Source organism: Podarcis bocagei (genome assembly GCF_964188305.1).
Source record: "Podarcis bocagei genome assembly, chromosome: 7".
NCBI lineage: Eukaryota > Metazoa > Chordata > Lepidosauria > Squamata > Lacertidae > Podarcis > Podarcis bocagei.
Window position 1 is genome coordinate 89,061,672 of NC_138132.1, and position 23,231 is coordinate 89,084,902.

Genomic DNA, 23,231 nt, shown 5'->3' on the forward strand with positions numbered 1-23,231 from the left:
AGTTCTGCTCCTATGCCTTGACGTTTATGCTTGTGGCTGCAGCTTCCGCTATATGGAAGCCAGTCCTTCCGAATGCTGATAATGCCTTTTAGACTGAGGCGTTGGCTACAAGTTCTGTATAGGGTCCGAGACTCAGTCCACAGCAATCATACCTGCTTTAGCTTCAAGTTAAATCTCTAAACTCTACAAATAAAGGTAAAGGGACCCCTGACCATTAGGTCCAGTTGTGACCGACTCTGGGGTTGCGGCACTCATCTCGCTTTACTAGCCAAGGGGGCGTTCAGCTTCCGGGTCATGTGGCCAGCATGACTAAGCCGCTTCTGGCAAACCAGAACACTGCACAGAAACACCATTTACCTTCCCGCTGGAGCGGTACCTATTTATCTACTTGCACTTTGACATGAAAAGTCAAATAATTCAGTATTAATTATGTTATGTACTGAAGTTCTCACCCTGGGCCAGCAGGGGGATACTGTAGTTATGCAAATAAGGGATCGAAAGTGATGTTCAGTGATCGGATAGTTTTAGAAAATTGTTACAGTTACGTGGTACTGGAGCTCTATATAAGCAGGCTGACTAAACCCTTCAGTTCAGTTCTGTTCTGGCCTCTGAATAAACAAAAACTGTTTGAAGAAGAAGAAGAAGAAGAGTTTGGATTTGATATCCCGCCTTTCACTCCCCTTCAGGAGTCTCAAAGCGGCTAACATTCTCCTTTCCCTTCCTCCCCCACAACAAACACTCTGTGAGGTGAGTGGGGCTGAGAGACTTCAGAGAAGTGTGACTGGCCCAAGGTCACCCAGCAGCTGCATGTGGAGGAGCGGAGACGCGAACCCGGTTCCCCAGATTACGAGACTACCCCTCGTGAAGAATCGCTGTGTCGTCTGATATGTTCACCCACAACTTAACAAATTACAAATCGGAAATAAAGTGAAGTTGCAAATAAGTCACGAGACTCGTGTAATCGTACTATGGGAAATTTTTTTTTTTTTCCATTCAGTGAACTTTCAGAGTGGGGAAAATGGAACACACTTAACATTCTCCCTCACCCCAAGCATACAGAACTTTTCAAACTGCAGGTGCAATGCAGAAAGCTGAGCGTGCATATAAAGCCAAGCATTTAAACTCCAACTTGTGGGGCAGGGCAGAGGCGGGGCTAGCTGTTTACTTGGGGTGGGGCTAGACTCCCAGGGGGGTGGCACGGTGATGTCACCCCCCCAGGGACGACACCTAGGGCAGGCCACACCTGTTGCACCCCCTTCCTCTGCCAGTGGGGCAGGGTCAAGTCCAGCGGAAGCAGAAGCATCAGACCTCACTGCAGACAAACCACTCGTCCTCATTTCACTTATGCCCCATGAGACACAGGGAGGACAAGGAGCAGTCAGCCTTGGGAGAGCAGAATCAACTCGCTTTGGTTAGATGCAAAATGCAGAAGCCATCTCCATTATTTCCATGCCTTGAAGCCTGGGAGGGGTGAGCGCTGTTGCTTGCAGAATCACTCATTCTTGGTAAAAGGGTAGTGCTTGTGCGTCCCCATCCTGCAAGGAAAAGCAACACTCCTTAAATCACCGAACGCTGGTCGTTCCAACCACATACGGCTGTTTCCACATTTAAACAATGCTTACAAAGCCTCGTGTCTGCATGAAGATGCTAGAGTTAAGTGTGGCAGCATCTACCCTCTGGAACTCCCTGCCCATTGCTATCAGGCAGGCAATTTGGCTGTGCTCTTTTTGGTGCCTGATAGAAACATTTTTGTTTAAAACGCACAGCCACATTCTACATGTCTGGTTAGCCTTGTCTAATCTGTTTTTGGTTTATTGCTGGTTTTATCTTATGAATGTTTTAAGGAGTTGTTGTTGTTACTGATAATTTTTTTGTTTTCTCTCTTTTGTAAGCCACTTTGAGGTTTGGGGTGTGTTTTTTTAACAATCAAGCGAGGTACAAAATTTATGAAAAGCACCCAACAAAGTTAGTGCTGCCTCCTGTGGTTTTGAGTTGCAGAACGCTCACCCAAAAAGTTGCCCACCCATATGTGAGTTCAGAGGTCAAGCCTCTGCTTAGTCTTTACCAGCTGCGTTGCCCTTGGCATCACATGAGGCCACTGAAGACTTGAGTTGCTAGCTTTGGCAAATCTGATGAATGCAGTGGGTGGGTTTATCGCTAAGGAGCTGTGGCCCATCTTCATTGGCCAATCTGACTGTCAGCAACCTCCTGACAATTGTTCTACAGAAGTAAACTGAGCTGGAGAGAGCTCAGGAAAGCCGCATTTCTCCTATTTACAGGTCAAGCAGGCCAATGTGGGTGTTTCATCCACCTAGACAGCACCTTTGCTCTCCACGTTGTGCTTGGAAGCCAGTGTGGTGTAGTGGTTAGAGCGTTGGACTAGGACCTGGGAGACGATGGGTCAAATCCCCACTCGGCCATAAGTGACCACGTGCCAGTCACTGCCTCTCAAATTAACGCACCTCACAGGGTTGTTGTGGGGATTAAATGGGGATTAAAGATACTTTTGAGCATCTTTAAGAAAAAGGTGAGATATAAGGCAATAAAATAATTATGTGTTGCACACCCTAAAGTGTCCAATGTTTTCAGCGCACAGACTCACCCTAAGATGTCCCAGGCCACAGCCCGTGCCCCACAGTGCAGCGATTCCAGCTTTTTCATTTCTTCATCCGCCAGTCGGAAATCAAAAACCTATAAAAGAAGAGAAGCAATGACTTTTGCTTGGAGTTACTTGGCTTGGCGCTGTGCAAGTAGGTGCAGTCTTTGAAAAGGAGAAAATCCCAAAGGGTCTGAGGCCTGATACCCAAGACAGAAGCTTTAAACCCCCTTACTTTCAAGTTGGTAGCAAAGATATTAATGGATTTTAAAAAAAACATATTTCTCATGCACCCCAACTACCTTTTGACACCAGTGTCAGAGGGAGGCAAATTATGTGGGGTTATAAGAGACTTTCACTACCCATGCTCCAAAACTCATTGAAAACTCAGTATTTGGCCTTGCATTTGGCTGAGGTTACAAAGGTGAACCCCTCCCTCCCTTTTGTAATAAAAAATAATTGGCCATTTTAAGTTAAACAATAACTGTGATACTGGTCTTTTTGGGTGATAACCAGCTAAGTAATTTCCACTGAAATTAATGGACCTGCCCATTAATTTCCAGTTTGTCTGCTCGGAATACAAGAGAGTTGAATATCATCATGGGCATTTCAAGATCTAGCTTAATGCTGCATTTTTATATTTATTTTCATGCGAATTTAAAATCTCAGTGCTTAATAGTCCAAAGGAACAAATATTTAAATAATCAAGTACACTTTTTCAAAAGAAGAGCTTTGATATCTATGGGCTTACTCGCCCCTTAACAGCAACACTATTCATACTTCAAGTAGCATCCTAAACTTCGGCCCTTTAAGCCTCCAGTCTGCAGCATCTTGCAGCATATAAAGGTGTTAGCAGAAAGAGCTTGACGTCTACTTTACCTCTGAATTCTCGATGATGTGAGCAGGTGTCTGGCTTTTTGGAATAGTGGCAATGCCACTCTGAATGTTGAAGCGGATCAGAATCTGTGGAGACATTGGCGATAAGGAGAGACCGGTCATCATTTGGACTCTCCATGTACTTGCTGTGTCCGGGAACTGGCAACATTCATCATCACAAACTTGGACACCTGCCTCTTTCAAGAGCCAGGACCACCAACCCAGTTTACCTTGAACCAGCTGCCCTCACCCAGGGGGCGGCCAGTGCCCCCTCCACTGTCAACACTGCAGCCACCACAAAGGCCTTGCAAATATTTTTACTGTGCCTTCGCTGTAAGCACTTCATGTGTGTGTTTTTAAACAGAAAAGGGAGGTGGTTAGAAATAAATATTATCGGTAATAATAATATAGCCTGCCAGCATACATCCGTGGATATTGTTAGTGATGCATGAATAGAAGCAGTCGCTGTCTCTGCAGGTACAATCCCTGGCCTCTCTGGGTGCGGCTGAGAGATACCTCTGCCTGGATACTGCTGGCCAGTGTTGCCAGTACAGTGGTACCTCAGGTTAAGAACTTAATTTGTTCTGGAGGTCTGTTCTTAACCTGAGGTACCACTTTAGCTAATAGGGCCTCCCGCTGCCATCGCACGATTTCTGTTCTCATTCTGATGCAAAGTAGTTAACCTGAGGTACTATTTCTGGGTTGGCGGAGTCTGTAACCTGAAGCTTCTGTAACCTGAGGTACCACTGTACCGAGCTAGATGGAGCAGTGGTCTGACTCTGTGAAAGGCAGCTTTGCTGCTCTTCCTTTGTCAGTTGTAGAAAAAGCTTCCCCCACCTGGTCACCTGGGAGTGATTCTTACTCATGTCCCCGAGAAACTGCAAGTAGCAGTTCTGCAGTGCCAGTCAATTAAGCTTCCATGTAAGAATCTACCATCCCCTTCCTATCTTAGTGCTACAGCTTCTGTGCCCTGGTGCATCCTTGTGAAGATTCGGAGCTGTTTTATATACAGGATCAGGTGAGATGATGTAGCCAAATACCATCTGCTTTGCCCACAGAGGTCTTTCCCAGTTTTGCTATCCGATCTTTTAACTGAAGTGTCAGGGACTGAACATGGGAGCTTCTTCATGTGTGAAATCTACACACATACAAAAAATGGTCTGAAAATGCTTTTTTTTAAAAGTGCTTTTAAAAATACATTGAATTTTCCCCAAGGCTCGTCATCGCCATCCAGTGTCACGCTGTATATTTCACTTAAAGCACACTTAAAATGTTTTATTTGCAGCTATATCTCTGAGTCTATGGTCCCTCCCCAATCCTTAGACCAACAACAAAGGTCGTTCTTTGCCCCTGCACTGACTTCAGAGAGCAAAGGCACAAAGAGAGGTGGTTTAGGAAGGGGCCTTCTGGAGATCCAACAAAGTCAGATCCTGACCAACGTCCTGAAGCCATTCAGGAAGAGACATTCTAAAACATTACGGTGTTTTGTTATGTTTTTAAAAATGTTTTACTGGATTTTTTTATTGTTGTTTCTAACTCACATGAAGCCCTAGAAGTAGCTCAAGAAAAACTGCACATGCAATAAGAACCATGATAAAAAAACAGCTATTTTGTTCAATAAACCTTGTGGACTCATGCATTCAGGACACTTTTGCTTCCATTATCTCTATCATACGACTCTTTTAAATATAATCAGTCACATGCTGAACAAAGGAGAAACTGTCTGACTGGATGTTAACTCAGCCGACAATAGCTTTCAGCAATTTGAACCATCTCAGATAAGCAGGGCTTTGACTTGGGAAACCAAGAGGCGATCTCCTTTCCTTGGAAGTTACAGCTTGTCAAGGCAAGGACTGGTTGAAATTGCCTAGTCAGGGCAGTGGTCTTCCACAAAGGGCAACAGCATCCTGATCATGCAATGTCAGCTTGCCTGCCATGCAACTTTGGCCTTCGTCAACAAAGAGACTTCGACTGAACAACTAACGGCAGGAAAATGGTAAGTACTTTAGAGACACAGACATTTTGAGGGAAGGGCTCTGGGCACCCCAACAAGCTGCCCTCCAATGCCCTCCTCCAGCCATCCCTCTGTGATACTAGGCTGGCTGGCTAGTTAGAGAAACAATCTTTGCAGCGCTTGAGTGGCTGTGTTGCATGATTGGGAATTATTTGACAAGCAAAATTAATACAACACTTTCGAAGCTGGTACCATTGCCTTGCTCTCTGTATTCCCCACCCACCTCTGATCTTGGGTCGTAACTCCTGACACAAGCAGTCAACTTGCAAAAAAGGAGACTTTTCTGTTTGAACAGGTACCATTTGCACACACCTCCACACACACCTGCACACCTGGAACACTTTACCTGAGCTGGGGATTTCCCATGCTTCTTGGCAATCTCCTTCACCACAGGGTCCTCCATGCCATTCTTAGGATCCAGAGGACCTGGAGGGCTAGAGGGGAATCAGCCTTTCAAACCAAGGCTCTTTTTCTTTTGCATTTTTAATCAATTAGTTTTTTAAGTGTCTATGCCTCCCTTCCAAAGGAGCCCGGGGCTATCAGCATGTGGATTAAGCAACCAAAGGTAAAGGTAAAGGTACCCCTGCCCGAACGGGCCAGTCTTGACAGACTCTGGGGTTTGTGCGCCCATCTCACATCTATAGGCCGGGGGCCAGCGCTGTCCGGAGACACTTCCGGGTCACGTGGCCAGCGTGACAAAGCTGCATCTGGCGAGCCAGCGCAGCACACGGAACGCCGTTTACCTTCCCGCTGGTAAGCGGTACCTATTTATCTACTTGCACCCGGGGGTGCTTTCGAACTGCTAGGTTGGCAGGCGCTGGGACCGAGCAGCGGGAGCGCACCCCGCCACGGGGATTCGAACCGCCGACCTTTCGATCGGCAAGCCCTAGGCGCTGAGGCTTTTATCCACAGCGCCACCCGCGTCCCTCAAGCAACCAAAGCTTCAGCTAATTACCGTATTTTTCACTCTATAACACGCACCCGACCATAACACGCACGTAGTTTTTAGAGGAGGAAAATCCGTAGGCATGCCACCCATAGGCATTCCCTCCATAACACGCACAGACATTTCCCCTTACTTTTTAGGAGGAAAAAAGTGAGTGTTATGGTGCAAAAAATACGGTAATCTGGAGGGGGGAGGGTTGAGAGAGGGGAAATATCTTAATTGATAGGTCTGGTTTTCAATCTACTTTGCTTGTGCTGAATGTTTGTAGCAATAAATTAAAGAGAAAATGAGGTTATTAGAGGTCTAACAGATGGTTGATTTTGTTTATCAAATTACAAATCATCTTCCCTTTCCTCGGTGTCTCAAGAAGAGTAATATGAACACACATTTGAATCTAATCAACTGATTAATCATCTTTTTAACTCAGTAAATCAAGTCACAACACCTTTGATGAGTTGACTGCTCCAGTGATTCTGGTTTTGTACCTTTTACATGCAAGAGCTGACCACGTTGGGGGACACGTCCTTCACTCCCAACAGCTCAGTGCAAGCGAGGATGTCTTAAAGACGTCTCCACTCCACCTGGTCCTTTATTCTAGGAATGAAGCCCCACTGGAGAACCGTGTCCTTACACAACTCGGGTGCCTCCAGACTCTCGCTATTTTTCAGGAGGGATTCAAGCACACCCCCAAACTGTAGGGGTGTGCCTGCACCATTAAAATGAGTTGAAAGGTTCTGTTGCCCTAGCACAACCAATCCACTTTAAAAGGGGGGGTTGTTTGCTGGGGGAGGTTTGGAATGTGATGAGGATGGGAAAGTGTGGAGTGACCAAATGACACGCGGAAAGAGGGACTGGGATGGAGGCAGGATGCTTATTGTCATATAAATACCCAACCCAAAGAAAACAGAGTGAATGCTCAATAGAGACGGGATATATTCTATTTTCTGCCCTAGGCTGTGCAGGGGAATCAGGATGCAGGCCAAGTCCACAAGCCACCTGCAGAGGCCCTTCTTCGCAGGCTAGCCATCCCACCCCCAACCCGGTATTGCCTGCCAGAGGAACTACTGAAGATGCGTACGTTGTGCAGAGCAGAACAGGGGGCCCTTAAGGTACAAAAGACAATGTCTTACAAGGGACGCTTGGGGGATGTCAAGGGGCTGTATCCTGTGAGGGCCATCTTTTTGGACTTGGTGAAAGCAATCAGCGCGCGCTGGATCTGGTATACGTGCCGCTCCACCTGTGGAGGAAAGAGAGAGAGCCTAGAGCATGGGTAGGCAAACTAACAGAAGAGGTTGCTGGACCTATCAGGCAAGCTTTTTTGTAAGACAAAGACCTTAGCTGGCACTTAAGTGTCCTCATTAGCATCCCAAAAGAATGGGCTAGGTTGCAAGAACTACAAGTGATGGTGGGCCTTTCCTCCACCTGCTCACTAGCTGCTAGGTAAGAGAACAGTAGCCAGAGTGTGAGAGACAGAGCTGAGCTGGAAGGAGGCTAGAAGATAGAGAAACAGAGACCAGCTTGCTCTGTGCTGAATCCAGAGCTGTGACTAATGGAGAAGCAAGATCTGTTGGGGTGCTGATGCTGTGAGCCCCTCCATCTTATGCTCAGGTTGTATATATGTGCAAATTACACCCTACATCCTAAAAACACCACAAGGAAACCAAACCCAGGCTAGGCACGTGGAACCCCTGGAGTCTCACTGCTTGGAGATTGGGGTGGCACATATCAATAAAGTCAGGGAGCAAATGTTTTGAGATCATAACATGAGCATCTAAGGCCACCAGGTGCATCCTCAAGCAAGTGGGAATTTGAACCCATGGCCAAGGCCGTCTAACATGGCCTCCCTCCTATTGGATGCAATTCTGACACTTCCAAATGGAAGAAGAAGAAGAATACCTGGAGAACATCTGGCTTAATCCTTGCGACGGAGAGCAGCCGCTCCAACTGGCACTGGTTGAAGTTGGCCACCCCAATAGACTTCACCAGGCCTTCATCCACCAGCTTCTCCATAGCCTGCAAGAAAAGGGACAAGTCCAAAAGTTTAAGAGCAGCTGGTTCCTGGCTAAGGGTGATGGGAGTCGTAGTCCAAAACATCTGCCGGGCACCAGGTCGACAAAGGTCACTCTAGAGGCAACAGGGACATGGGAAGGAAGACAATCCGGTTGTGTTTTCTCTACACATGAAGGCTGGTAGACAAAGGTGTGAAGTGGTAGACCTGTGTGTTTTGAGGTGGTGTGGGCTGTGAAGAAGGGCCCCAACCTGCCCCCATTTCTCTAGGCTAGTCTGTCACTTATCTCCTGCTAGTCTGCAAAAATGGTGCTTAGGAGGCCTGTGGGCGAGGTGCAGGACCTGACCAACGAACTCAGCATCTTACTGGTCAGAAGTCACAACCCTCCAAAGACAAGGGGGAGAGAGACTTTAGAAAGGTGAGCTGCCCTCGCAGCATTGTTCTCTCCCACCACCAGGGATCCAAGGTGGACTTTCTAAAAAGCCGCCTGTGTTTGTTGCTTACTATGATTCTGTGTGCGAACTAGTCCCTAGGACAGGAACATGACAATGTAAGGCTAGCCATGACTACCTGGAAGTAAGGCCCACTGAATTCAGTGGGGCTTACTCCCAAGTCAGGAGCCCCTTTCCTTGGCGGTGTCTCTATCAGCAGGACTCTGATCCAGCAGGCAACTTGTGGCAAGAGGCACAGTGGTTGTCGCTTACCTTCCATGTGTCCACGTAATCGACATCAGTCTGCAGAACCTTCCCATCCTTCTGGGGCAAGGTATCACCCTTGACATTCTACACGAAGGAGAATGAGAGCATGAGGGGGGCAGAGACTGTGCTAGCCATCAAGGCATGCCCCCCCAGCAGGTGTACCTAAGCTCCCTTGCGCCCTTGGCAAAGAGACGTAACGATCCCAGTGGCATAGTGTGGGTTGCCAGGGCCCAGGGCAAGGCAAGTATTGTGCCCCCTGACCCATGAACACTCCCCGAGTCCACTAGTGCAGTACTGAATAAAGTCAATGAAAGACTCTACCACACATCTTCAATGTGCACAGATGGAACCCCTTGAAACCTTTGCCCCAGCAGCCCCCCCTCACCTCTGCAGCACCCCTGAGACCAGCAGCACCAGCTGGAAAAGGGGGAGAGCAGAGTGGGGTGGGGTGGAGCTCCTTGGCACCACCTGCTGATGGGCTGGGACGAAGGGGCAACGGCTCGGCAATCTACCCAAGTGGCAGTGGCGGTGCCCCATGAGCGCTGAGCATGGCAGAGAGCAGGACAGAGGATTGGTCAGCAGTGGGTATCTTTCTCAAGCTCGTGTGGAAGGTGCCCTAGCAACTGGGCACCTGCTAAAATCCGCTCCTCAATCTGCCCAGATGAACTTTGGGAGATGTTCTGTGTGAGGGGGAGAGTGCACGGCTTTTTTATTATTCTTTATTTATTTTTCTTTTGAACTTTTGCACCCCGTCAGTAACTTCCTCCACAGCCATGGGGGGGCGGGCTGCTCTGCTCTACCTCCCCCCTCCTCCTCTGTCGGTCTGCTTGCCTGTTCACCTGCCTTCCCAGGGCACCCCCCCCCATGCTCCTATGCTTCGCCCTGCCATCGCTCCCCGCACCCCCCGCTAGTTATTGAAAAGGACATTCCATGTGCTTTTAAATGTGTTTGGGGGGGGCGTTATGGGTTTTCCTTGTTCTTGTCTTTATTATGTATTTTGTGTTTTTATTTTTTGAACTGCCCTGAGATCTTTGGATGAAGGGTGGTATATAAATTTAATAGATCAATAATCAAATAGAATGGATGTACTTAGTCATGCAAAATGCGGTACACAAACAGGCCACCGCCACCAGGATGGGATGCAGCTGGATCATCTTGCTGCCACCAGGTGGCGCCTGCGTCCCTCCTGATGAACCTGAGACACAGCTTATTCCTCTAGCACAGAGCTTTCCATGTTGGTGTGACACTTTTTAGAGAGGCATCATTCAGTTTTGCATCTTTCAGCAACACGGCAATTCAGTTTTACAAGCAAACCAGAGGTTAAAACCCATTTCCAGCCTCAGGAGCAGCACGGGGAGCACTCACGTGACATATTTACACACTTCAGCCGAAACACGAACGTGTCGCGACACACAGTTTGGAAAGCTCTGCTCGTGCAAGAGCCATACTGAAATGAACGGGACACGACTGCCGGCCTCTTGCACGGGTCCTGTTCATTTCTGCAAGGCTTGTGCAGAGCAGCCGCCCCATGGATCCCTCTCCATGGGGCAGATCTGCCTGCCTATTGCTTCATTGCTTCAGGTGAGCCCCACCTGTGAATATCCAAACTTCCCACACTGAACCTGCCAGCAGACCAAAGGCAGCCTTTCTTCTGCATTGCCAGACTTGGTGCTACTGAAACGTACGAAACGCAAATAGACATAAATGCCCCTGAGCAGATGCAGAGTGCATTTCCCTGACTCCTGTGTAGCCGCAAAGTGTGTCCCCCTCCCCCCCCCCCCGCCAACTTGGCTCAGTCAAGGACTATTGGGTGGGGGCTTCCAGATTAGATAGAGCAGGGCATTTCCAGAGAGACCTTTCTGGGGAAACAGCTGGGAGAATGAGCTGCTCAGGCTAGCCAGGCGGACTTCCATTTCACCTTAATGCCCATGGGAGAGTGCATCAGGTACAGATCCAGGTAATCTAGGCGCAGCAGCTTCAGGGTTTCCAGGAGAGCTGGCTTCACATCTTCAGGAGCGTGGTAGCTATTCCACAGCTGCCAAAGGAAGAGCATTCAAGTGAGGCTGAGGAGACATGCAATTTAGAACATCAGAGGTGCATTGTGTCTGGATCAGGCCAGAGGCCCCTCTAGGACAGCAGCCCTCCTTGCTGTTCTTCTTCCTCAGAGCATCACAGGAAACAGTCCATCTCCCCAAACAGAACTTGCGCATGTCTAAAAGTTTGCATGAATTCAAAATAATTGGAAATTTTATTTACATATTGCTGTAATTTTTTTTTTAAAAAAGGCTTTTACCCCCAAAGGCTTAAATACGATGGTGGGATCTTCTCTGGAAAAACACGAGACAAATGAGGAGCGATAAACAAGGTAAACTTCCTTGCCTTTGTATCTACCAAATGATGGGAAACAGAACCATCTGAAGGCAGCCCTCTTTAGGGAAGCGCTTAATGTTTGACGGACTATTGTATTTTAATATTTTGTTGGTAGCCGCCCAGAGTGGCTGGGGAAACCCAGCCAGATGGGTAGGGTATAAATAATAAATTATTATTATTATTATTATTATTATTATTATTATTATTATTATTATTATTATTATTATTTTATATAACCAAGATGCAAATTTGGAAATCCAGTCTCTGAAATTTGAATTTGAAGCTCCGAACTAGAAACTTCAGACTTTTGGATTTTGCTTTCAAAGCTTATTTCAGACCCAGCCTCCCCCAGGGACTTGCATTCATAGCTTCTTGGCAGCAGCAGCAGCAGCAGCAGCAGCAGCAGCAGCAGCAGCTCACCTTACTGACAACAAAAAGGTCCTCTCTCTTCACTAGCCCTTCCTTCAAGACTTTCTCGAAAGCTTCCCCGATGGCCCCCTCGTTGTCGTAGAAGTAGGCGCAGTCAATATGCCGGTAGCCGTTTTTTATCGCCACTTCAATGGCCCCCTGGACAATACCTGGAGGAGACTGACAGGAAGAGAAGACTTCGTTTGACCCTTGGAAATGCAGATATCATGCCCTCAAGACCCACCTTTCACAAACACACATGGAAAGCAGAAGTGATGCCTGGAAGCGAGAGAGGAAGTCAGGGTTTAAGTGCAATATATAATAAATAAAAGCAGGGGGGAAATTGATTGGAAATCATTTGGCATCAGACTCTCTTTCACTGGAGGTTTCTACACAGTGGCTGGATGGCCATCTGTCAGATTCCTTAGTTGTGGTTTCTGCATCGCAGGGGGTTGGACTCGATGGTCCCTGAGTGTCCCACCCAATTTTAGGATTCCATGATGCTATGACTAATCTAGCACAGCATAGCACAGTTGCTGAAAAAGACAGAAAAAGCACTGAATGGTCCACCAAGTTTCAAGTGGTCTGAGACAAGGAGACTTCAAGAATTAAAAATCAACATGAATATTTAGTGTGATGGATGGGCTGCCTGCTGTCTCCAATCACAAATCCACAGAGTCCCTATGACCACCTGAATGAAGCTCATGGGCAGCTGGTGCTGCCTGGACCACAGCTTGGGGAGCCCTGTGCCAGGTTACAAACACGTGCGCACTGGCCAGCAACCGTTAATTCTGAAATAATCTGGTTGATCTTCCAGGAAATTATGAAACAAACTTAAGCCTTTCCCTCGGTGAGTTGTAGAAAGGGAGACACAAAGCAGTCACTTGTTGGCCTAGAACCACACTTGCAGGGTTCTCCAATTCAACCCCTTGCAATGCACAGATCTCAGCTAAAGAATCCTGTTAATGACTTAAGTACACAGGTGCTCTGTGGGCAAGATCCGACACCCTGAGCAGCGTAAATGCACATCTAAACTGGAGAGGGGGGAAACACTGCAGGTAAACAGCCTTTTTGTGGCCACATTTAGGGGAACCACCCATGGTCTGTGGGGGAAAGAGAACCAGAAGAAGCAAGAGTCAGACCTGGATGAATTAACTGGACACCAAAACACCTGTCCGCCTGTTGAGAGGGGTGTACACAAGGGCTGGGTACTATTTATTTTCCTTGTTAAGCAATAACTTGATAGCACAATCCATTATCTTGAACCGGCCCTTTTCCATTTCACGCCAACAAGGGCTGGATGAGAATTTGAGCTCTGCCTATTTGAACAGAGAAGAAAGGCTTTATTTGCCTTGTGGCCGAGTCCCTCAGGCAACCCCAGCTCTCTGGCAAGGCGAGGCACAGGAAGGTGCTCTCAAGAAACACCCACAACCCCCGCCATAGCCAGGCTCCCTTGCTTTGCACCTTTTCTGGTCTTATCAGCCAGGCTCAGTTGTCCTGCCTCGCAAGAAAGAAAGAGGCAAGAGTTCAAATGAAAGCCAATGATTCTATATCCTCCTCAAAGACTTTGTGCAAACAAATGAGGACGAAAGCTCAAGAAACAGGTCATCTGGATGTGATCTAAGAGAGCTGTCTTCTGCCAAAGATTCTCTCGCAGAGGCAGAGGACAGTCCTTCCATGCCTCCCTCTCAGAACTCCCTGCTCCCCGGGGGAGAGGAAGGGTTAGGCCGGTGTAGGTCGCTTGTGCAGATGTGCCCTCAGGTGGCTTTCTCTCAAGAAGTTTCACAGCTGGCTCCACGCTCCACTTAGCTTGCAGGGCGTGGATGGGATTAAGCTGGCAGAACAGTCGTCACATGCCTCTCTCTGCCTGTGGCTGTGATCTTGGCATGATAACGCCCAACGGAGACGGCTGCCAGCTTTGCAGAACAAGGGAGCATTGAGCGAGAGGTTGGGCAGGCTGGCTGTGTGTTGGAGGCACAGATGATGCCCGTTCGAGGCAGCCTCGGGCCTGGCAACGTGGCCAGGGGCCTTGCGTGACACGGCAGAGGCCGCCTCCTGTAAACAGCCAGTCTGGGAGGCTGGCCATCATCTGCGTTTCAACTTTTGTCCGAACATTAGTCTGGGTGGAAATTGAAATAATGGGGAACCTGCGCCAGGAATTTGGGGTGCAGACTTAAGCCAAATGGTTTGAGCAAGAAAGGGGCCTTCACCCCGGAGGCACAGCTGAGGAAGCAGCTTGCAAGAACTAGCCATGGCAGATACCTCCTCCTTCCCAGCCCTGACTGCGAGGGTTCTCTACCCTAGAGAGAGACAGTCAACTCATGACTTGTGCAGGGGTTAGGTTCTGAGATTGTGTGTAAAGCTGAAATTGAGTGTAGCTAGAACAACCCCAGAACCACCCCTGTGTGACCAACCCTACTTTTGTGTAGCCAGTGCACCAAACAGGCCTTGTCCCACCCACCCCGGCACAAAGCGGCAAGGTTTTAAGCTCTTCGCCTTGCTTCCCAGGCTCTGGGAAGCAAGCCTGAGAGATGAAAAGCTCTCACTGAGGCAGGAAAGCCTACAGTGGAAAGAGATTTTACTCTCTCTGACCTGCCAAGTTTGTGAAGCCGCAATTGTGCAAGTCAAATGCAAGCAAGTTGCAAGCAAGGACTGTACATCATTTACAAAGTGCTGTGCATTAGACTTGTCCCACCCCACAACCCTGTGAGGGAGACTGCAACTGAATGGGTTGATTAATTTGATTTAACAATCTTAATGTCATCCTTTTTAAATTTTGTGAGCTGCCCTGAAAATGCTTGATAAATTTATATTTATCAGATGAACAAAAGAAGATGATGATGATGTGAAATAAGCAATGAGAGAGAGAGAGAGAGAGAGAGAGAGAGAGAGAGAGAGAGAGAGAGAGAGAGAATCTTGTCCTATTCTTACCAGAAGCCACACCATGTGTCATAAGTGTTTGTACCTCTGGGATACTTCAAGGAATCACATAGTGCATTGCTTATCAGGCTTCCTCAAACTCGGCCCTCCAGATATTTTGAGACTACAATTCCCATCATTCCTGACCACTGGTCCTGCTAGCTAGGGATCATGGGAGTTGTAGGCCAAGAGCATCTGGAGGGCCAAGTTTGAGGAAGCCTGGCTAAGGATTGTGTCCCACTTAATGGGCACTCTGACAGATATGGCTCCCTTTCTGTTGAGATGGCGCAACCAACCGTTTCCTGTTCTGCAGTGGGCGGGCAGTTGGAGTCCTCTCATGAGGAAGCCACTGGAAGCAGAACAAGGTTTCCCTGTTTGCAGAATCCAGCCTTGTATGACTGCAGCTGGCTTCACCTGCTGCACACATATAAGAACATCAGAAGAGCCTGCTGGATCGGGCCCATCAAGTCCAACACCCTGTTCTCACAGTGGCCAACCAGATGCCGGCCCGGCGGGAAACCAGCAAGCAGGAATGGAGCACACGAGGAGGCCTCTCCTCTCCTGTGCTTTCCAGCAACTAGTCTTCAAAAGCATTGCTGCCTCTGACCATGAAGGCAGAGCAGAGCTATCCTGGCTAGCAGCCGTTGAGAGCCCTTTCCATCATGGCTTTGTCCAGTCCTCTTTTAAAGCCATCCAAGATGGTGGCCATCACGGCCTCCTGTGGGAGCCAGTGCCATACTTTAACTCTCTGCTGCGTGAAGAAGTTTCCCCCTCTCTGCATCTCAGCTAGATTAAATTGTTTACGCAGCAGGGGACGGTGGAGGAGGGAACTGAAGCTTCCAAGCCTCCCATCTGGGCTTAATTTTGGGCTTGGCCTCAGGAAATACAACTCGAAATCTGTGTCAGTCAAGCGAATGGCATCTTAATTCTGAATTGTGGAACGGAGCCAGTGGAAGCCCTTTGTGTGGGAGGACGAGAACAAATACACAATTTTCTGCAAAATGCATAACATTAAGGCAGGCCCCGTGGCTGCAAAGAAAAAAGTTTTGCTGCCCATAATACAGTAAGTTCTTCAAAAGTCCAAATGGACCATTTGGGAATTTCCAGTGTTTGTAAAATGAGTTCAAGAGCCCTGTAGATTAGAACTTCCACGGGGTTTAAAAAGAAAGGACTTATCTGCCTTTCTGTAAGAACTAGCACTTTGGAAAATTTGGGCAACCTGATCCTATGCATGTTGCTCAGAAGTCAGTCCCACCAATTTAAATGATACTCAACTCCAACGTGTGTATTTAAATCATAGAATTGTAGCGTTGGAAGGGAACCCAATGGACATCTAGTCCAACCCATTGCAATGAAGGAATACACAGCTTTAAAATCCCTGACGGAGGGCCATCCAGTCTCTACTTGAAAACCTCCAATGGAAGTCCACCACCTTCCTAAAGTTTAGTCCAGGGGTCTGCAACCTTTAAGACAAAAAGAGCCACTTGGACCCTTTTCCGAAGAAAAAAAAACTGGGAGCCGCAAAACCATTGCAACATTTAAAACAAATATAACACTGCATATATTGTTTCTTACCTTAATGCCCGATCTGACAGCGGGCGGGAAGGTGACTAACGCACGCACTGCCCCCATGCGACGTCACAGCCAGTACAGCGCCTGCCACAGTGGGGAGTGTCGGGGCGCACAATGCGCCTCCTCCCCTCGCTAGTATCCGCCCCGGAGCCGCGGCAAAGGTGTAAAAGAGCCACATGTGGCTCCGGAGCCGCGGGTTGCAGACCCCTGGTTTAGTCAGAATCTCCATTCTTGTAATTTGAAGCCATCGGTTTGGGTCCTCCCCTCTGGAGCAGCAGAAACCAAGTTTGCTCCATCTTCCCTCTGGCAGCCTTTTAGATATTTGGAGATGACCATCATAGCACCTCTCAGTCTTTCCTTCTCCAGGTTAGACATACCTAAACATACACCTGTTTTGCATTTCCCACGCCTATTGTATTAATACTCATTGACTAGAATGTAAAATATGATTTTGCAAGAGGCCCTTTGCCACCTTCCACCTGGCATTAAGAACATTCACTTGATTATGCAGAGAGCATACAAGAGACTCACTGATAGTTTGAGCATCATGGGTAAAAATATTTGTAAAAGGTTTTTTAAAAAACACCCTATAATATATTGCTACTATTTAATTAGATGTACAAACATAAGAAAAAGACCCACCAATATAACCACAATCGGATTCTAAATATGTATCCTTAATGTACATAAGAAACCACTTTAGAACATACAGTGGTGCCTCGCAAGACGAAAAGAATCCGTTCTGTGATTCTCTTCGTCTAGCGGTTTTTTTGTCTTGCAAAGCAAGCCCATTGAAGGATTAGCGCTATTAGCGGCTTTTAGCGGGTTATCTGCTGATCGGATCAGCTGATAAACGGATTAGCGGCTTAGAAAAAGGGGGGGAAGGGGAAAAAACCTGCAGGAGCTCGCAAGACATTGTCGTCTTGCGAAACAAGCCCATAGGAAATTCGTTTTGCGAAGCACCTCCAAAACGGAAAACTCTTTCGTCTAGCGAGTTTTCCGTCTTGCGAGGCATTCGTCTTGCGGGGCACCACTGTACTTCTAAAAAACAAATTAATGCCACAAATGTGTATAGATTTACTGTGAAATAGATATTGATTATTGCCTTTTGGAACACCTGTTTGCAAACTCTGTACATCTGGCTTTTTCCTCTCCATTGTAAATTTTGTATAATTCATTCCTTCTCCTGCATTTTTTTTTTAAATAAGATGCTTAAACAGATTAGAATTTACCAGCTCTGTAACTTTGCAGTAGCTTAAAGTTAAAAGCATTGACTAAACCACTGTTCTCTGAGTATCACCCAAACCCAAGAAACCATTCACTAACTCTACCCATTGTTTGTGTACTGGGAATGTGTATGGCTGTGTGAATGTGGCCCCAACCACTTTTGGATCTGACCCTGTCCATCCCTATTCCATTCAAGTAATCTGACCCTCTGCCTGAAAATAGTCCCTCTCTCTCCCCCCACCATAATCATTTTACATATTTATTTCATTTAAGTTGACTGTAGCCCACCGTAGTTCACCTCACATCACGCCCAGTCCCTGTTACCCTAAGCCTGCCCACCAAAAACTGCCCCAAAGCTGCTGCCATTCTTTGATGTCTTTGTTAAGAAGACCCTCTTTCTCTCTTTTTCGGATGTCCCAGCGAGCCTGACCTCAGTTTGCCAAGCAGGCAAGACGTCTGCTTTGCGTTATGCTGTTCTCAAAGTCAGAACGTGAGTGGGTTTGTTTTTTTGTCCTGAAAGAAGTCCTGCCCGGAGCCAGGTTTACGCCGACTGGAAGAAATTTTGTGTTTGTGTAAACAAAGGAAATTGGTATTCTGGCCAGGAGGGGAGAGGAGTGGCTGGCGTGAATTATGCTGATCTGGGGGGGGGGGGCAAGGAGCCCATTTACTGAAGAACCCAGACTAAAACATCCCTCTTTCACCAGAGTTTCTTCTTGAATTAAGAATGGCCTATTTATCACAGGATGACCAAGGGAGGAATGGTGGTCTTTATTTTATGTTGTGTCCTATAGATTTCATAAGGTTGTTCTTGCTGACTTTATATAGTTTATATAAAGCCTGCCCTGAAATTATTTTTATGGTGTACAGTGGTACCTCGGGTTACAGACGCTTCAGGTTACAGACTCCGCTAACCCAGAAATAGTACCTTGGGTTAAGAACTTTGCTTCAGGATGAGAACAGAAATCGCGTGATGGCAGCACAGCGGCAGTGGGAGGCCCCATTAGCTAAAGTGGTGCTTCAGGTTAAGAACGGTTTCAGGTTAAGAACGGACCTCTGGAACAAATTAGGTACGTAACCAGAGGTACCACTGTATATCAGACACCCTCCACTATAAAAACCAGCAGCCTGGGCCTGAAAGAGATGCCCGCCTTGTGCCACAAAGCACCTTAGGTTGGGCCAAATCAACTTCAGTGAGCAATTTCATGGCAAATAAGAGGACCAGCGTCTGCCAGCCAGAGTGGGCATGTGCTATCTTCAGTATTGGAGGTGGGATGCCTGCCCCCCCCTTCTAGAGAACCTGCCTTTTGTTCCCGCAGTGGTGTCCAAACCTTTTTCCAAGAGGGCCAGATTTGATGAAGTGAAGAGCCATGAGGGCCAACCAAACTTGTTGACCTTTTTTTTTTAGGATTGAAGTTGTTGAGTTTTTTGTAGGATTTTACAGGGGCCAGTTTAAACCGACTGGCGGGCCGGATCAGGCCCCCGAAACCGACTTTGGACATGCCTGCTGGGGGATTTAAAGCGTAAAGAAAAGTTATGGGGACAATAGTATTGGCCTATAACCCACAGGATTGTTAGAGTCGTGGAACAGCCTTGGTCACAATATAAGTGCTATCTAACTGCATTCTGAGCGGCTTGCCTAAGTTGACCCTTGGGATTCTTTCCAACTTTACAATTATATGAACCACGGTAATATTTGCTGGGGTCACGGCCAGCTGACCGGGGTGTTGATGTGCCTGCTCTGCAGTGCTGTGCTTGGCTGTTCCTTCCCCCAAAGGATGGGAGACAGGGAGGGTGGATGTTCCCAAGCTCAGCCGGGGCTTGGTCGCCTGGGGCGAAGTAGGGGCCTTTCTGTCGGACAAGGAAGGTAGCCAGCCGCTGGTTCCTCTCCTCGCCTTCCCCTGCCTTGCCCCAAGGCGCTTCCTGGCTGCCCAGGATGGGATAAGATTTCCAGAGCGAAATGTTTCTTATTTCCTCTCTCCGTCCAGCCAACGGACTCCTCCTACCTGCAAAGGTCTGGCTCTTCTGAGCTGCTGCAGGGCAAGAGGGGGCTGGAGAAAGTTGCCAACTTGCCCCGAATGCAGCAGGCCTGGGAGGGGTCTGTTTCCCCCTCCAGAGCAGTTTTTCCAACTGGGCACCCCCCACCCAGATCATAGCTGTCAACCAGTGGCGTAGCGTGGGGTGTGCAAGGGGGGCCGGCTGCACCGGGCGCAACATCTGGGGGGGCACTCGCAGCTCTCTGCCCCCACGGGTTAGGGGGCGCAAATTACTTGCCTTGCCCCGGGTGCTGACAACCCACGCTATGCCACTGCTGTCAACCTTCCCTTTTTTTGCGGGAAATTCTCTTATTCCAGCGCCGTTTCCCACTGCTTCCCATTGCTATCCTGGATTGTTAGATATCCTGTAGACTGTCCCCAGGACAGGAGAGGCTGCTGATCACTTATTTTCAAATCTGAAAGTTGACAGCTATGGCCCAGATGTGCTGTACTGTTTTTAACATCTGCATTTTAATAACAGGTAGGTAGCCGTGTTGGTCTGCCGTAGTTGAAACAAACAAACAAACAAACAAAATCCTTCCAGTAGCACCTTAGAGACGAACTAAGTTTGTTATTGTTATGAGCTTTCGTGTGCATGCACAAAAGTTGGTGTGTAAGGTGCTACTGGAAGGATTTTATTTATTTTATTTTATTTTATTTTACATTTTAATAGTTTGTTTTAGAGCTTGGTTAGTTTTCAACGATCGTCTTCTATAACTTTTAAGCTTTTTGTCTTTTATCTGTGTCATTTTAATTTGGGCAAGTCACTTTGAGTCCCAGCCTGGGGGAAAGGATATGGATAATTATAACGGTGGTTACAATTGCAGCCCCATCTTCCAACAGACCCATCTGGAAGGGCCAGGATGGCTAGCAATGGAGGGGTGTTTTAGTCCCGCAAACAGGCAGAGGGCATCCGATTGAGGAATGGGGCTCCTACACCCCAGAGTTGAAAACGGGTCTCCTCGTAAGCCACCTCCCAAAGCGGATTTGTTTTGCTTTGCAATGCCCCCCCCCCCCTGGACTGTTATCATTAAAAACCACAAAGGATTTTGTTCTTTAGGTTAAAGGACCACTAAGAAAGTTCTTTGTCATCTGCTATCAAAAGCTCAAAATAGCATGGGAACTGCTAAGCTGTGCTCACTAGCAAAATCATGCTTTGGGCATTAGAGATAGGATTCCCAGCTGGCACTGACACCCACTTTGGAGACTGGGGGTGGATGGGATTAAACTTCAGATCATTGGTTCCCAAACTTTTTTGGAGCACTGGCCCCTTGGTTCCATAAGCTCATCTCCCGTGCCCCCCACCCTGCCCTATAAATATGCATGAAGGCAGCAAACCTCCTTTTTCCTTTCCTCCCAGCAAGTATTCAAAGGTAGACTGTCCTTGAACATGGAAGCTCCACCGATCCTTCATGAATTTGGGGAAAGGTGTTCCCCCCAAAAAAGCTATCTAAGCTAGTAGCCTCTACTAAATCTTGTAGTAGAGTTTAGCAAGGAGTAAAAGCTCTGTCTTCCTACAATAAACCATCCTGACTTTCTCTTAGTCAACTTATTTGCTAAACTCAGAAGTCTCTCTCCTCCCTCCAAAGTTCAGAACAGGGATGGCTAACTTCTAGTCTGCAAGATTATAAAAATCGTTTTAAAAAAATTATATACCACTTGATTATAGTAAAGCTTCCAAGTAGTTTACAAGAAATATTAAAATTATTAACAGAAAACAGTTTCCCTCGCAGCTCGTTCATCCCTTCACTACCCATAAAAGATCACAGCTACAGGTAAGAACTTGAGAGTCAGTGTGGTGTCATGGTTAGAGTGTTGGACTAGAACCTGCGAGAGACCTGGGTTCGAATCCCCACTCAGTCATGAAGCTCGCTGGGTGACCTTGGGGGGCAGTGACTGCCTCTCAGCCTAACCTACCTTGCAGGGATGCCATGGGGGTTAAATGAGGAGAGGGGGAACTATGCTCTGCCACCTTGAGCTCCGCAGAGAAAAAGGGAGGGGGGATATAAATACAGTAAATAAAATAATAATAAGTAAGAAGATGGTGGCTGCTGGACCAGACCTAGTCCAGCATCCTATTCTCCTACAAGAGCCCTCTTTCCATTCCTAATCCCCCCCCCAAAGCATTTGCACTGGCTCCCCATCTACTGCCAAGCCAAGTTCAGGGTCCTTATATTAATCTACAAAGCCCCTAACAACTTAGGTCCAGAGTACCTCAGGAACCTCCTGAACCCTCAAATCCCAGCTCAATCACTGAGATCATATGCAGGAACATCACTGGCCATTCTTCAAGTTGGTGAGGTGCACTTGACAACAGCAAGGAGCTGAGCCTTTAGTCTCATTGGCCTGGCGCTGTGGAACTCTCTGCCACAAGAGATTCAGCAGGTGCCTTCTGTGCCAACTTTTAAGTGCCTGCTGAAAACTTTACTTTCCCGCCAGGCCTATGCAAGGCAATTAAGAATCCATATTTCCAAAACCGTTCACCGATTTCTGATTTAAACTTTTTAAAATGTGGTTTTGATTGTGTGGTTTAACATTCAATTGTTGTAAATGGCTCCGATACCTTTTCTGGATAGTGGAATGTAAATGAACTTTATAAATAAATAAAACAAACTGCCACTGACTGAGGAAAAGCGCATTTCTCACAAGTGAATCCCATAGCCACCCCTAAATTGGGAGAAAGATTTGAGGAGGTCTGGATCTCAGCTCCCCACCCAGTTTCCTGACAGCGAGAGAGGAACAAAAATTTAGATGAGCAAAGCATCCTTTTTGCTTACCAGCCAGGTGCCCAGCCCCAACTGTGGCATCTTCTTGCCAGAAGGCAGAGTCAGGAACGTAGTGGAAGCCATTGGGACTCTTGGTTTCTCTCAGCTGTTGCCTTTCACTATTCCAGGCGCTGGGTTTTTATGCACGAAATCCAGGAAACTGGGGGATTTGCAACACCCACATGCTCCTCAGTCATTGGCTACGTTTTCAGCCAATGCAAGGCTGGAGGATGAAAACTTTTACATAACTATCTGAAGCTGGACCGTGAAGCCCCACCCTTCAAAAAACATAAAGACCTTATACATTTTAGGTGGGATGTGTGCATGTGATGGCATGCTGACAAGGGTCAGTGAATCACAGAATGGTAGAGTTGGGAGGGACCCCATTGGTCATCTAGTCCAACGCCCTGCAAAGCAGGAATCACAATGAAAGAGAGAAAGCTGTGTGTGTGTGTGTGTGTGTGTGTGTGTGTGTGTGTGTGTGTGCATTGGCCATGCAAGGCCGGCCCAAGACATTTTGCTGCCTGAGGCACAGTACAAGGCGACGCCCCTCATTATTCCTTGCACAGAAGCCAAGTGGATTGACAGTTGAGTCTTAATTCAGTACTGGGAATCGGACAGCATCTTCCACAGCACTGACAGCCCTTGTACCGTAAATAACTCTGTCCTTTGATAGAGAGAGGAATGGCCCCAGAGCTTAGAAGGAGCAGCCAAGGGGCCGTTGTCCATGTCTGCCACCCGAGGCAATCGCCTCACTTTGCCTTGTGGCAGAGTCGGTCCTTTGGCCATAACTACTGTT

General features: G+C 47.5%; 1 protein-coding gene and 1 long non-coding RNA gene across 2 annotated transcripts; one reads left to right on the forward strand and one right to left on the reverse strand.

Annotated features, from left to right (window-relative positions):
* Nucleotides 1-958: 958 nt before the first annotated feature.
* Nucleotides 959-22,526, reverse strand: LOC308591977 (aldo-keto reductase 1B-like). Its single transcript, XM_081203199.1, has 10 exons — nucleotides 22,445-22,526; nucleotides 11,929-12,096; nucleotides 11,057-11,173; nucleotides 9,145-9,222; nucleotides 8,329-8,445; nucleotides 7,563-7,669; nucleotides 5,833-5,920; nucleotides 3,476-3,559; nucleotides 2,603-2,691; nucleotides 959-1,535 (listed from the first exon to the last, which is right to left on the reverse strand). Exons 1-10 carry the CDS (start codon nucleotides 22,514-22,516, stop codon nucleotides 1,493-1,495), a joined length of 963 nt encoding a protein of 320 aa, XP_081059325.1. The 5' UTR covers nucleotides 22,517-22,526; the 3' UTR covers nucleotides 959-1,492.
* LOC308592073 lies at nucleotides 5,927-11,915 on the forward strand. Its single transcript, XR_014010347.1, has 4 exons — nucleotides 5,927-6,063; nucleotides 6,627-7,541; nucleotides 11,440-11,503; nucleotides 11,835-11,915. It is a non-coding gene; the product is annotated as an uncharacterized lncRNA (long non-coding RNA).
* Nucleotides 22,527-23,231: the final 705 nt, after the last annotated feature.

What these genes read in the sequence shown, in the direction of transcription:
- LOC308591977 (XM_081203199.1), bottom strand. Translation starts at nt 22,516, where the DNA reads ATGGCTTCCACTACGTTCCTGACTCTGCCTTCTGGCAAGAAGATGCCA. An exon ending in ACTCTCCCATGGGCATTAAG is followed by an intron (nt 9,223 to 11,056) that starts GTGAAATGGAAG and finishes TCCTTCGTGTAG; the next exon opens with AATGTCAAGGGTGATACCTT. An exon ending in ACATCCCCCAAGCGTCCCTT is followed by an intron (nt 5,921 to 7,562) that starts GTAAGACATTGT and finishes ATTCCCCTCTAG; the next exon opens with CCCTCCAGGTCCTCTGGATC.